This window comes from Pungitius pungitius, chromosome 15, assembly GCF_949316345.1.
Source record: "Pungitius pungitius chromosome 15, fPunPun2.1, whole genome shotgun sequence".
In the NCBI taxonomy this organism is placed as follows: Eukaryota; Metazoa; Chordata; class Actinopteri; order Perciformes; family Gasterosteidae; genus Pungitius; species Pungitius pungitius.
This window is the reverse complement of record NC_084914.1, coordinates 10,999,266-11,014,481: the sequence shown is the minus strand read 5'-3', so window position 1 is coordinate 11,014,481 and position 15,216 is coordinate 10,999,266. Positions and strand designations below refer to the sequence as shown.

The 15,216-nt window shown below is 46.9% G+C and overlaps 1 protein-coding gene across 22 annotated transcripts in view; it reads left to right on the top strand.

Moving 5' to 3' along the window:
• mbnl1 (muscleblind-like splicing regulator 1) overlaps positions 1-15,216 on the top strand; it is a 36,126-nt gene that overhangs the window by 324 nt on the left and 20,586 nt on the right. For 7 of the 22 annotated variants that reach the window (XM_062557532.1, XM_062557531.1, XM_037458041.2 and 4 more), the window contains exons 1-2: positions 4,275-4,537; positions 12,986-13,893. In XM_062557532.1, the coding sequence (XP_062413516.1) occupies positions 13,720-13,893 (174 nt within the window). In that variant the 5' untranslated portion in view covers positions 4,275-4,537; positions 12,986-13,719. Of the gene's footprint in view, positions 1-257; positions 425-4,075; positions 4,097-4,273; positions 4,538-5,171; positions 5,477-12,219; positions 12,592-12,627; positions 12,850-12,985; positions 13,894-15,216 lie in introns of those variants that run through there. The other 15 variants (XM_037458044.2, XM_062557528.1, XM_037458036.2 and 12 more) reach the window with 9 other exon arrangements.

The following is a 15,216-nucleotide window of genomic DNA, read 5'->3' as shown; positions in this document are numbered from 1 at the left end:
GCTGCGAGCATGCGCACACGCCCGTGTGTTCACATAGACGTTACACACAAAGAGCACACAGTTGTGAAAACGCGGGGAAGAGGAAGTTATAAAAAAAAAGGGGATGCAGAGGGAGGCGGGGGACAACAAGGTGACCGTATTTGGCTTCGATAGATAATGCAAGCAGAAGATGCAAATGAGATAAGAGCGGTTGCCATGGAGACTTGATGTTGCGCAGTGATGGTTCGTTGCAAACCTGACCACATTTGTGGTACGGCCGTTGCCAAGCAGAAGGTGCTATTATGAGAGGGAGAGAGTGACGAGAGTGAAAGAAGTAGAGGAACCGAGACATGAAGATGTTCCCATAGTGCATTGCGTTAGTGTGACCTATGTTGAAGAGACTTTGTCTGTCCCAGTGACGCGTCAGCGATTGACAGATACACAGGTAAGCTCCCAGGCTCCTTTCTGTCGACGGCTTTAAATTACTTTTGGTTTCATGTGTGTTTTCTGTACATTTATTGTATAAAATCTTCAAATTGTGTAATGGTCCATGAGTAAAAAAAAAACAGAAAACTTTTCCCAGACATTCTGCATAGACGTTTAAGAAAAGCAGCATTTGCAGCTTTTTACTATTTTCTATAAAGTCTTTGAAAGGAGTAAATGTTTGGAAAAAGTTTGATCCGAGGAGAGTTTTTTTTTGCTATTTTCGGCTTTACATTTGGACAGAAACAAATATCTCGAAGCTGGAGTGAAAGAGCTCTTGTCAAAGGGTGTTTCCATTCGTCTTCATTTTATCTCCAAGATAAGCTTCAAGCTTGAATGCTGCATGCACACATGCACTCACAATGGTGTCATATCGGGACAAGACAGCGTGCTATTTCCTCTCTCTGTCTTTCAAAACCTGCTTGAATTGCACCTGCTTCCCCTCTCTGCGTCAAAAGTGGAGGGAACTTAAGAGTAAACCACAAGTAAGCAGCAGTGTGCTCGTATGTGTGTATGTGTGTGGCGTATTTCTGACATAGTTGATCGCCTGCAAAACTCCTGACATATTTCAAAGCAACACGTGGGCAGAAGTTGTAGCAATTGTAGGAATTACCACAAAGCAAATGACCTATGGCAAAGTGGCGGACGTTGAATGCAGCTCCCCTCAGGCCTGTGTACTGTTGCAGTTGTTGCTGTGATGGTCTGTAATGGGAGTGTAATGTGTATTTGCGGCCTTCGTGATAGATGAGCCGTCAGAGCTTGGCACACAAAAGCTCTGGGACATTTCCTCGGTGCAGTGAGAGTTTGAGTCAGGCAGCCAGTCACATTTGCAGAGTCCTGGGAAATAGCAATGCACTGAGATGATAGGGAAGCTTAAAGGTGGAAAGTTGCATTCATCTGAGGGGCAGGGGGGGGGCGGGGGGTTAAGGGTTGACGGAGGTAAGGTTTTAGGATTCGTTGGGTGGCAAAAGGGTCATCCTTGACTGTTGGTTTAGGTTCCATGTGATCCGTGCAGAGTAGGGTGTGAAAGAGTTTCTAGAATTTTCTGAGCTTCCTTGTGAAATTCTAATCTATTATTTAGCCATACGGCAGCTTACTTCCATCTGTGGGGCTTGCCAAAGACGGATAAGAATAGGAATTATCACCACTGATGCAACAAAAAATTGTAAAATGACCATAATGCAAATCTATTTGGTGAAATATTTCCTTCCTATGACTAGTTCACTGGGGTTGGTGTGTGAATTCCCTCTGTGAATTCACCACGTACACATACGCACCCCTTCCTGTTTTCAGTTGGTTACGTATGTGAACAGTTTACTCAAACCCAGGGTGTTGATTCCAGTTCACATTTGCTCATTCTTCATTAATCTCACACCGAGAACAACGGTCACACCATTGCCTCATCTGTGACACACAAGTTAAAATGCATTACTTGTTTCACTCCAAGGACATAAACAAATACCACTAAAAGAAGGATGAAGAGGCCCCCGATCAGATTATATGCGGAATAAAACTTGTAGAGCTGTTTGCTGCAAAACTGGCTTTATATCCATACCTCCGATTGGAGCTATGGATCCGCCGGTTGTGACTAATAGACAAACAACTGCGGTTGTTCAGGGGAAATTCAGGGGCTTTAAGTGCGACAAAGTGCTGAAAACACAGACTCATAGAGAACATAGCGTACGAAGAATGATAATGAGTTGGAAATGTGGCCCGTCAGAGCACAGGAGTTGAAGAAAGACGCAGAGACAGAGCGGAGCAGAAGCCCTGGCGCTGACTCGGCTGCAGAGGGGAAATTCCACGTCAGTGTCGGAGTTTCGCAGAAAGCCCAGACCTTCGGAGGCGTGGCTAACATGTCTCCTGTTGAACCCCAACATCATCAATCAAACGTGTTTCTTCATTACGGTTCATGCGAGGCTCCGTTTGGAGGTTAGGGTGACCCGCTGCTTCCATTCATTCGCAGTCGAACCGATTGGTCCACTGATGGAAAAGACACCCTGTTGAGTCCTACCAGGGCCGTTTCCATGTGTGGAAATAGATCCGCTCCTATCGCTAAACAAAGATAGTTGGAAATAGACGAGGTCATGCACTTTGCTGGTGTAGCTAATAATGGCACCGTCTATCAAAATTTGATCAACTTAGAAAAATAGCACCGTGACTTCCTGTGACTTCCTGTTGTCTGGCTTATATGCAGTGTGTTTTTAGGTCCACTCTGAATACACTGCCACATTGCACTAGAATATTCTCTAGGTAAGGGGTTAGCACTGCAGCTGTGGGCTCCACCACAGATTGCCACTTGGGGTTTATAGACCTGCTGTGTAAATTAGAGATAACTTATCACTGGCTTTGCATTAAAAAGAGCTGTGCAGCAATAAACACTGTGAGAAGGAAGAGGTGGAACTCACAGACGTCTGGGACAAACTAACATATGATAGCACTTTGGTTCTCGCGGTATTATACACACAGGGTCCTCTATGTGTCTTATTCATCTGAGGTGTGGGTTTTTTCTCTTTGCAAATAAATACATTTCAGTTCAGGCAGCACTATGCACAAAGCCCTTTCTCCTTGTGAAGTGAGTCATAGACCGTATACAGGATCAGACAGAGAACTTGGCGTCGGCACACGGCTCAAAATCTGAAAAGATTCCTGCTTATGCCAAGGCCCGCTATCTCCATGGCTACCGGATATTGCAGCATCAGGTCCAAATGAAGCTCTTTGGCGTTCCTATGTATGCAAAGGGTTATGGCGGCGGACGCCTCGAGTCAACAGCAACACGAGAAAGTTGGCCACAGCAGTTTTCCAATGTTTGTCTCGTTTAGTCTCTTTTTTATATATATATATATATACAATACGGAGCCGAACATGGTGCACTGGGTGCATCTTTTTGAATCGGCGTTCTCAGAATATTCTCACACTATGTGTTGTTCTGCGTGTTATAGCCACTTTCTCCCAGAGGCTGCTCGGCGTGTCCTGCCTTTTGGTGTGGGCCAGAGCTGTGGGAGTGTGGGGCTGAGCGTGGGTGTGTGAGGGTGGCATGCCGCCGCAGAGTAGTGGATTCTGACATAAGCCACAACGACTGCAAGTTCCTGTACAAATCCTTTCCAGAATTCTTTTCCCCACACAAACAAATCTATTCATGCGATCCAGCTGCTGTTTTTCTGCTTATTCATCGTTACATCATTAAATCCTTTTTTTTTTCTGGCTCGCTCTTTCCTCTCTGGCGATATTTAATTTCCCTGTGCCAGCTTTTATTTCAGATTCCTGATGTTCCTTCTTTTCTCTACCTTTATGCTCTTGCTATGCTCTCCCAATTGTTTCCGTCCTCCCTCTCTCTCTCTCTCTCTCTCTCTCTTCTCTCTCACCCCTTCCTCAGTATTCACTGGATAAGCAAGGGCAGTGTTGCTCAAACTGAACAAGCACTTCCTGGTGTTGTTTTTGGGGGGGCGTGACCAGCCTTCAGCAAAAAAGAGAGGGAGGGAGCGGGGACTGCAGAATCTCTATGCCTAGTGCGGTCAGAGCTCCCTCCTCCTTCTCTTCTTCTTCGTCCTCCTCCTCCTCCTCCTCCCCAGCTGTTGCTACTGCCACCCAGCGTGCAGCCCTTTCCTCGTCCAGCAGACGGACGATCCAGAGGCTGGTGAGTCAGTAGAGACACGGCCCAGCCCGTCTCAGCCCGTCTCAGTGCAGCCACTTCAGGAGGCAGGGGAGGGGAGACACAAGCGCACGCAGCCAATGCTGCAACGTACACACACACTCGCGCACACATAGAAAATCACACAGACAAACACTCCTCCTCTCTCTCTCTCTCTCTCTCTCTCTCTCTCCCCCCCTCTCCCTGTGGTGCTCGACTCCGCACAGCTCCTCTACTCATTTGCTGCCGATTCACTCGCTCGCCTGTCTTCTGCCGGTGGCTCTGCCTTGCTGCGCTCTGCCTGCCTGCCCGAGAATGGTCCAGCCGGTGCCTGGGGGTCTGCTGTCGCGGCCTGTCTGAACACACGCATAAACACAGAGTCAATCGGGACACGCGGAAGCGAAAACACACAGACACACGCGCACAGACTGGAGAGCAATGTGAGAGGTAAGAGCCTGGTTCATAGCCCTCCTCCTTGTTTATCTAGGTATTTCCTCTTGTGTGCGTGCTGCAGTCTTTACTTTCCAAAGTAAGCGCCTGTGCAGAGGAACATATGAAGAGATACGGAGATTGTTTGCTTTAGTGTCGGCTGCGTGTGTTCAGTATGTGGGCCACAGGGGTAACCTTGATTTGTTACGGCTTGTTTTATAGATAAATGCAGACACACACACACACACACGTGCACGTACAAAAACGCGGACACACAGCAAAGATACATTCTTGACTCAAAGCGGACTGTCGCACAATAGCTACTTCCTGAGGGTAGCGCTAGTTAACAAGAAAAATGTGCTGGTGCGTGTGCGCGTGCGTGTGTTTGGAGGGCCATGGTTTTTCCAGGAAGCAGTGAAGAGGATCAATAGATCGCCCACTCGGCTTTCATTCCCTGCGTCTGACTCAACGTTGGACATGTTAGGAGTTATCCTGCAGGGCTTGGTTAACAAGGAGGATGGTCAAACGGGATTCTCTCCCCTCCCCTGCTGCGTCAGTGTGAAGGGGCAAGCGTGGTTTTGCATGCGCGTGTGCCGTGCGGGGCAAACTACCGCCCCGCCGCATGTAAATTACGTGTGACATGTGAGGCTGCTGCTACCTTATATGGTGAGCACAGTTTTTCAGTACAGTTGGATGTTGCCAGGCATTCCGGGTCGCAGCAGGCGAGAGAGTTGTGAGAGGGTGACTCTGTCTGTGGGATTGTGTACTTTAGAGTGCGTGTGTGTGTGCGCGCGCGCGTGTGTGTGTGACTAAGTGAGTGTTTTCATGTGTCTGACAGAGGGGGAGTAAAAGAGAGAGGAGGAAAGTCGAAGGCAGAAAGAAAGAGGGGGGAAAACGAGAGAGACGGGGTTAATGCGTAAATAAAGGGATTTTATTATTATATTAACTGGAGTGGAAGTAAGTAGTTTTGTACTTTATTACGGCTTTAGGAGATAATGTGAGGTTGCCCTGAAATGTTTTTCTTTCTTTCATGAGTTAAGTTTGGTTTGTCTCCGGGGATCAAGCTAAGATTAACGGACTGAAAGTGTTTTTTTTCTTACGTGCGATATTATCGGACTTTCCGTCCGGAGCAACCGTTTCAAAGTTTTTCCCTGGCATTCATTCTTTCAAAGAGTCCAGGAACTGAATAAGAACCAGGCGTGATTCCGGTCAAATCCATATGGCACGCAAAAGCCAGAGGATCTCCAGAGCTTTCAACTTTAGCCTTCGGTCTCTCGCCTCTTTCTTTGTCCCGCTCCTCACCACCTCGGCCCTCCTCCCCCTCGCCTCTCTGGGCTACCTCCTGGTGGTGTGGTTGTGGCGATGATGAGGAATGTTGTTGTTGTGACTTAGGGGGATTCAGGGTGGCTCAGACAGTAACACACACACACACACACAGGCACACAGGCACACATGCAAGCATGCACAGCACAGACAGATGTGTGGCAGATCGCATTGTTGAGACTTTGTGAGTCCCCCGCGGACGCTTTGCTGTTGGTAGACTGTCGATTTCTGATGAGCAGACGCTTGAGGGATGTGCCGCGGTTGTCGATGCGGAGATTATGGCTAATAATGTCGAGGAGGATATCGCTTTCTCACCGCATTGATGTGTGTGAACTGAGGTGCAAACTGCTAATTATTTACGTTGTTGCCCCTGGACTAGGATCTGCCCTACGGACAGGATTATGTGCATGGTTGAACCTTCGCTGACAGGTTAAGCCTTCATTACACGAGGGCTCGTCTGTATGTCCCTACTGTGTTGTGACCACATTTCAACCCCCTCTGAGCAGCAGTTCAACACGCCTTCTGCTCAGCGAGACACCTTCACCGTGACTTAATTCCCGAGCTGAGCTCATACCCATTGCCTTCAACCGATGTGAGACACACAGTTAAGTGTTTCTCAAGCATTGCAGTAAAGAGGAACACCTGACCACACAACAGTGACAGTGACAAGCAGGGGGCGGGCAGCACGTCCCGCAGCCAGTAGCAAGTGTTAATTTCTTCTTCGCTCACGCCTCAACACAAGCCTGTTTTCTCCTCACGTCAGTGGCGTGAGCTCCTGCGCGTAGCCGTGACACCTCGACATTTAATGAGACACCCCTGCCCTGATGGTCACACTCTCTCTCACAGTCCCTTCCTTTGTCTCGGCCATTGTGACCTCCCCCCCAAGTCCGTTGGCCTCGGCATGTTCGAGGCGGGTCCCATCACAGACTGGTAGATGTTGTGGGTGCCTTGATCCGTGCTCCTCCAACCATTCATTCCTGGTATTTTCAGTTTTTCTCCTCTCATTGATTCAGGTTTTCCTAGAATGTGTGACCTGCCTGTGTGTGCGGAAACCAGCCTTCCTGTGTCACGGCGCATTGACACGGACGACATAACTATGAGCCAACGGGACACACGTTAAGCCACGAGGCCAGACATTATCCTTATTGACTACATGACAACTTACACACAATGATGCACTGTTGCACAATCAGTCTGAAATTCACCACAGCTTAAGATCACCCTCTGTCAGGACACATCGCGGTTTGTGTGTTTGTATAGGTTTTTGTGTGTGTGTGAACGGCTCTGTCCATGTATACTAAACAAGAGATCGGATTGTTTCTCAGAGGTTTCTCTCAGAGAAATCAATAGGCATTGTTTGTTGTGCGTTCCATGCTTAAGACTTTCCGTACCACTTTATTTAATTTGGGAGAAGAAAGTCAGTTAAACTAATATTCAAGACTATTATCACGACTTAATAGTGATGACAACAAGGTGTCACAACTGGGTGGCGGAAGCAGGGCGTCGGGCACAAAAATACTTAATTTAACTAACTGCCTTGGGGCAAACCAGGGATCTGGGGCCTGTTTCAATAAGGAGGTTCAACCAACTCTGAGTTAAAACTTGAACTCTGAGTTGACTTACCCTGAGATGGGAAACTCTGAGTTTTCGGTTACAGAACAGCTGAAATGAGTTAGTTCAATCAACTCTGAGTTGACCTACTCTGAGTTAAGCGCGTGCACCACAACTATAAAAAGCCATTATCAATGGAGCGCAGATATTACGAGTCACCATGGCAACAGCGCCAGACAAAAAGAGGTCTTCATATTTTTCACCAGCAGAACTGGATGTGCTTATGCAAGCATATGGAGAGTACGAACATATATTTTAAAAAAAAGCAACACGGCTGCAGCGGCGAAGGACAGAGAGTTAGCTTGGGAGAAAATAGCTGCTCGAGTCAATGCGTAAGTTTACATTTGAATTACTGTTATACAGTGTTGTGTGTAATTAATTTCTATGTAATCTAAAAACTGTAATTTAATTCCGTAATTTAAAGTAAAATCTGATGTAATTGCATTAAATGCTGCATAAACTATAAAGCAATTCTGTATAAAACAATAGTGGATTTAACATCAAATTTTAAAAGATATATTTTTTCAAGAATAATTCATGCAATTGTATAATGTTTATTTGAAAGCATTAAAAGTGCAGTTTCTTGTCTCTCCTTGTATTGTTCAAGTGGTTGAAGTTGATATGGGATTTAGAAAGTAATTAGTAATAAGTAGACCAATACTTTCTAGAGATAGTCATTATTACATTAATCTAATTACACTGTTGAAGAAGCCAGTTGTAGTTAGTAATATAAGTGACTTGCCCAACTGTTATAATATCAGAAGTGAAACTGGAAGAAGAGTGTGTTATTCAACCTAATTTTAATTTTCATGTAGGTGCAATCTTGCACATTATTACTGTGGATGGACCTCCTGTTGACATAGTCCGCTTCATTTTCGGAAGGTGCAATGATGGGAATATGTGTGCCATCAATGCATCCAACCACATTCGGAAATCCTAAAAGGAATTCTATTATTAGTTTACTTCCAGGGGTCGCAGCAATATGCTCTTAACTGAACGTCATTTATCAGGTTAGCCTCATTTAAACCGATTTATACATCACTGACCTGCAATCCTGTGAAACTCCTCTTTGATGGCTTTCACGGGTTTGTGCCCAGGAAACAGCACAAAAATTTGGAGAAAGCGCTTAAGAGCGAGGCACACTTTCCATACAACTCTGCAAACAGTAGCCTTACTGATATGTTCTGCATCCCCAATGTTATACAGAAAACTACCATTTGCAAAGAAACGTAATGCAACGCAAAGCATCTGCTCGGATGTTAGAGCACGGCCGCGATGGCTGATGTTTCTTATGTAAGGATGGATGAGATTATGGATGTATCTTATTGACTGTAAAGAAAAACGGTACCGCTCAAATAAAAATGAATATGGATATGACAAAAAATCCACTCTGGGTCTCAAAATCCTCTCCCGACGTAAATGCAACTCCCTACTGATTAATGCAGCCTCTTCATCCACAGGATCGTCCAAAAAAGGACATGCCATTTCATTCACTTGATTTGATGCGCTCTGCGTGACTGAAATGTGCGCAATGAATGAATACCGAAAGAATGAATGAGGTGATTAAATACCACTTCCTCTTTAAAAAAGGGGAGGAGACGAAATAAACTCTGGGTTTCCCGAAGAAAACCTGCTCCCGACCAGGTTAGGTTCACAGAGTAAGTTGCCATGGTAACTGACTCTGAGTATAAGTTACCTCTCTTTCTGAAACAGGCTTGACTTACTCTGCTTTCTCAGGTTTAACATACCTCCCATTCTGAAACAGAAAACTCAGAGTTTCCCTCATTTCAGGGTTAACATACTCAGAGTTTTCACTTAACCTCCTTTCTGAAACAGGCCCCTGGACAGGCTCAGACAAAACACATTCAACGTAACAACATTCAATGACGCGACAACAGACCAGAGACACAAATGGCTTAAATACACTGGGAAAGTGCAGGTGATTGGACACAGGTGGAAACAATCAGGGACATGGCAGACAATCACAGAGGTTGACGCGACACGACAGGGCAGGAAGTGAAGCTAACCCTGGGACACATGAGACAGGAAACTACAAAATAAAACGAGACTTAAACCCACACCGTGACACAAGGAGGTCAATAGCAATACCAACAATGGTGTTAACTCAAATGAGCAAGAATTGACAGAGATGGCTGTGCATGTGAACATATTTCATCTCCAGCCAGTCCAATAATAACAAACTACACTTAAATATAGATCAATTGTGTATTAATCACTTATTTTTGATGCGAGGAGAACATGCTCACGTGTCCTTGCATGTACGAGCGTGAGTGCAAGGTCAATGAGGGCAATATCGACATATATATATATATATATTCTGAGCACGTGGAGCAGAAGGAGTGAGTCCTGTGGTGTTGCATTTCCTTCAGCGTCCTTCCACTGAGACGACCTGTCTTAGCAAACTGTCACCCTGACTCCACCTCTGTCAATATGCTGAAACCGCTCCTTTCACCAAACAGCCGCAAGCCAAGAGAGACGGGCGGCTCTTTCTCTGCAGTCTAAGCTGGAAACAGGAGCTCCGGCTAGAAGCTGTGGTTTGTTAGTTAGGTTGCCATATCAGATTTTACAACTTCAGCGTAGCATTTTGTCTTAAGCTCTACTCATACTGCATCAATTAAGTTTCTAAACCCTCCAGTAACTCGTGATCTGTGGTGTTGAAACATTCTAAACTAGACTATTAATGTGCCACTCCCTCATTTCTGAGGAAGTCCCATTACTGCAACTCTGTCCGTAGCATTTAGTCTTCTAGGCCAGACCAGGTCAGAAACAAAGAACGTTGTTTTCATCGGTCTGATATTCAGTCAGTCGAGACATGTCTTCATACACAAAACAGCTCCCTGGGTTCAAGAAAACATCCTAACGTCCGTGCGTCACCATCACAGTCCACCGTCCAAATGCGTGGCAGTCATGCATGGTTTGCGCTTTCAGTGGAGGTTAAGCTAATGTTGTTCGACAGGGTCTTTGGCTCGTTGGGAAACAGATGTGTCTTGTGACTCACACGCCAGAGAGAGCAAATGACGGCTTGCTTTTGTTAGCCGGAAACCGTTTGTCCCATTTAGGCGTACGCTGGTGTCACATGGCCGCGGGCTGCGGCGGGTTGCCTGCTGATGTTGAAGACACACACACACACACACTTTTCCCTTCTTGCAGCCATGTCGTTTTTCTGCCACGTGTCCTAAAGGTCGAAAGGAAGTATCCGTCCGTTTGCTTTCTCTCTCTCTCTATCTCTCTCTCTCTCTCTCGCCCCCTCTGTCTCTCTTTCGCCATCTTCCCTCTCTCCAGTGTGGTCGACCTTGCACCAGCTTGCGAGACCTTGGAATCTGAGGTAGTGCAGCTGAGGATGCTGGAAGAGAACGCAGGCCAGACAGACACAACCAGGGCGCACAGGCGTGGGCGGAGTTGTGGACGGTTGAGGGAACCCGAGGACTATAGTGGAGAAGGATGAACTGGGTTAAAGCAGTTTCAATCCTGTCGTTAGAGAAGATAAGTAGATGGTATTTATAAGTCATCTATTTGAAATGGATGCCGCGGGCACAAAGAGCACCAACCGCTAAGTGGAATTAGATAGAGGGAGTGGCATACTGACAGGAGAGACCGTGCAGATGAAGAAATCAATAAGGGAAGGACACCCATGTCCAGACATGATGGATCATAATGAGCTCTCATTATCTCTGGCACTGTCTCATACCATACCACATTGTCTGTGTCTCACAGATATGTGCTCATCTGGCTCTAATAGAAACCATAGTAACAGATTAGGCAGTCAGACAGAATATCGGTGGAGGGGGGGGGGGCGTTTTCCTGTATCAAGTCATCACATTCCCTCATTTGATTGAAGACAGCTTGCGGCACCTTGAATTCCAAAACATTTTAGGATAGCTGTCTTTCTCCCACCCAATGAACTCCTGTCCAGCTGTGGCTAAGGGTCATTCTGAGGAGCTCACCTGACCTCGAGTTAATACAAAGTCTATTTGGGTAGTTAAAGTGTGCTGCCATGAGCCCTATCAGACTGAGCAATAAACACACGTAATATCAACATTAAAATAATATCACCGAAGGGCATACAGGGTTACATGGAGAGACTTGGCTCACTCTGCGTTTTTCACAGCAATCAAGATAAAAATTAAGAAACTTACTTTCTAAACATGGAGTTAATTCTGGGCGCACTTTGTCAAATTGATATTGTCTACCGTGAAAAGTGCATGATATGGCAGATTCGTACTGTATGTGGGGGTTGGGCAGTTGTAGGGTTTGTGTCATGATTACATTTTCGATCCAAAGGTCACTTGTAGCAGTAATGCTACTTTTGCAATCGTAGGGGTCACCCAAGGTGAAACTAAGCCCCCCCCCCCCCCCCCCCGTTCCCTCCCTCATCTCCACACCCACAGCCCGCCCTTCACTCTGTAACGTATATCCATGTGGCTGGGTCATCGTGATCTGGGCTGTACTGCTGCAGGGCTCTGATATAGTGTGTTGCAGTGTTGCAGTGCTGTAAAGCTAGAAGCTCTTCAAGGCATTGCTGAAGGTGCCCATGGTGTTCTGGGAAAAGCGATTTCTCGACACAGGGTGTGGTGAGTTTCCCTGCCTGAGCGATAAGAGCCGACTGGGCCCACTGGAGCCCAATCCTTCAAATACCCCCTCAGCCAACCCGTACAATGGAAAAAACCCAAACCATATTAAAATAATAATAAATATATTACATCTCTGTTTTGAGATCATTTATGAATGATGGTGCATTTTATTTAGAAACAAGTTATGGACAATAATACTGTGCCGGATCTTTCACGTTGTTGCTTGAAATTAGTTTGCGAGATAGCAGGTAGTCTTAGAAATAGCAAGTCAAATTATTTTTCTCTCTCTCTCTCTCTCTCTCCAGCACCAGGCAGGTCAGCCTCCTCTTTGCTCCTCCCCCCTGTTCTCACCTGGCGCTTAGCCCAGAATGTTGCTGCAACTCCGCAAACTCTCATTGGTCCCCGCTCTCACACCGCTTTGCAAGAAGGGAAATGACTAACTGCTTCTCCCTCCTGCCCTGCTTCGACTTCCCCTCTGCTTTCACTCTCTTCCTTTTCTTTCACCTCTGAACACATTTGCAATGGCGGGCTTTGCTGAACTCGACTGTAAGTGATACGGGATTTGATCCGATTTTCCTGCGTCGACCAGAAGAGGTGGAAAGTTGTGAATAGCTGCTTTGTGCATGTATGTGTGTCTGTGTAGCGTGGCGAGGTGAGTGTGTGTGCGCGCCATGTGTGTTCAGAGCGCAGGGCGAGTGAAAGTTCTGTTTGTTTTAGCTAACACCCCTGCATTTCTTAAATTTTTACATATTTTTTTTTACTTAATTCCCACAGAACATAGCAGCAGATTTAAAAATGCTGCAGGTCAGAGGCTCCTATGAAAGATAAACGAAGGAGTGATAAACCTGAATGTTTTCTTTGGCTGTGTATAGTCCGCCCTAATCTTTCTCTCCCACCTCTCTCTCTCTCTCCTTCTCTTTCTTTCTATCTCTCTCCCCAGAGGAAGTGCCTTCCCTGATGTCTGCTGCAGCTTTGACCTGCTTCTACAGCTGAAGCTCCACCCCTCCTCCCCCCCGCCCTCTCCACCCTCCCCCTGCCTCGCGCGCTTGCTGCCACGGTAACACGAGAACAAGGACAGCGGCAAACATCCACACGGCGGCCCACGCTCCGACCTGCTCGTCCATCCATCCGTCCACCGCCCACTCCTCGCAGCAGGGGCCCCCCGCCTCGGCTCTGCCATCGGCATCCTCCACCAGCCTTACCACAGCAGCTCCAACGCACGACGCAGCATCTCACCCACCTTGCCTTTAACCTTTGCCTTCAACCCACCAGGCCTGCGCTCAGTCCTCAGCGTCTGTAGCAGGCTACACCCAGACTGTCACCTCTGTTGCCTGCTTCACTGCATGAGAACCAGAGGGCCCATGCGCCTGTTTGCCCCGTTGGCTTATGACTGTTAGAGGTGAGTTGGTTGTGCGAGCAAAGTCGGGCCACGAGCGGCACCCCCGTTGCTAGGCGGACCCGTCTCTCGGATACAAGCGCGCCTGCTGTGGTAGATTGATCGGGATTCCCATAACATTCGTCCTGCAACATTTCACTTCGGACAAGGACACAAAGGGCACAGACTCTCACAACAAATTAGGAGAAATAACTTGATAACTGGATTAAAACAATAGGGGTACTTTATTCGCGCTTGAACAGATTTCAGCTCGGAATAACTATTGCCAGCGTGTTGCCATGGCGATGAACATGGCACACATCCGCGACACAAAGTGGCTGACGCTTGAGGTATGCCGGGAGTTCCAGAGAGGCACGTGCTCCCGCTCCGACCAGGAATGCAAGTTTGCTCATCCGGCCAAGAGCTGTCAGGTGGACAACGGACGGGTCATCGCGTGCTTCGACTCGCTCAAGGTAAGAAAGGAGAAGTGGAGAACAGGAAGTCTGGAGGTCAGATCTCAGACACACACACACATTGTCCAACAGATAAGATGTGATCGTGCAGTTGGAGAAAATACATGGAGTCACACTGGAAACAGCAGTTTCCAAAAGACTGTCCTTTTAGGGCGCACCATCTGGATACAGCATGTGCTCTCGTTGATTCCACCTATTTCTGGTCAGGTGACTAGAACATGTGATCACAGGCACAAACGGGGGACTAGCAGCCTTTTTAGATTCAGGAAGCAGAAGTCAGGCATCTGTAACACTGCACTGTGGAATTTATAGGAGACGCTGAAGTGTTTGCGCGTGTTTACTGCACTTATTTCAGCAGTCATTTAGGAGTCACATTTCCAACTGATTGCGCCGTACTCAAACAACACTAGAGACTAAATCAGCACAGTCCCTCCGGAGGTGAAACACACTGCTGTGTTCTGGCGTTTGAACAGGAAAGCACAGATGACTAGGCTGTGTCATGTACAGACCCATATGGATGCCCTGAGCACAACACGTTTGAACAGCTAGGGAGGAGCGATGCAGTAGCATCACCGCGTAGCTCTCACTCACTCAGTCTCACTGTTTCCGCCTTAGACAGAGAAGCAAAAACCTCTTGTTGTCTTTTTTTCGGAGCATAAGATCTTTGGAGATGGGCAGACCTTCGCCCCAAAGTTTCCAGCGTTGACACACACACACGCAGAGAGAGTGTGTTTTATTTCTGTTAGTGTTGTCGTCCTGCAGACACTGGTGACTCGTGGTCATTGGCAGCGTTAGTACAGGGCAGTTATAGGATGAGGACAGCGTGTGTGTGTGAGTCGATGGGTTTGGAGCCAGATGTGGACAGAGGAACATTGTCAAGGCCAGGCTGAACTCTACCCAAGAATCCTCACTGTGCATGTCACAAAGCAAAATAAGTCCTTATTAAGTAGTACATCTCGACTCCACCTGTGATCCGACCACATCTGCTGAATGCTTATGTAATTTCCCGTTAGACTTTGTTGGAGTGATATCGCTGTGTCGAGGGATATTACTGAGCAAAGTAGCAATGGCGGCCTTGGCTACAAACGTGAATAACGCTGTGAGACGCTAAGCCACTGAGATCGAGATGGCATAGCCTCCTCCTTTCAATACAGGAACCATATGAAGACAGTCACTGTCTGCACAATAGAGCTTTTATCCACAAGCACAAGGATCTTTATTTGTGAACTTCTGTTTAAAATCTCATTCCCACTGAGGTAAAGGTCAACCCCTGGAAAAGAGTAGCTTGCAGAAATATGGAGGGCTTTTGAGGGAACCAAGGGG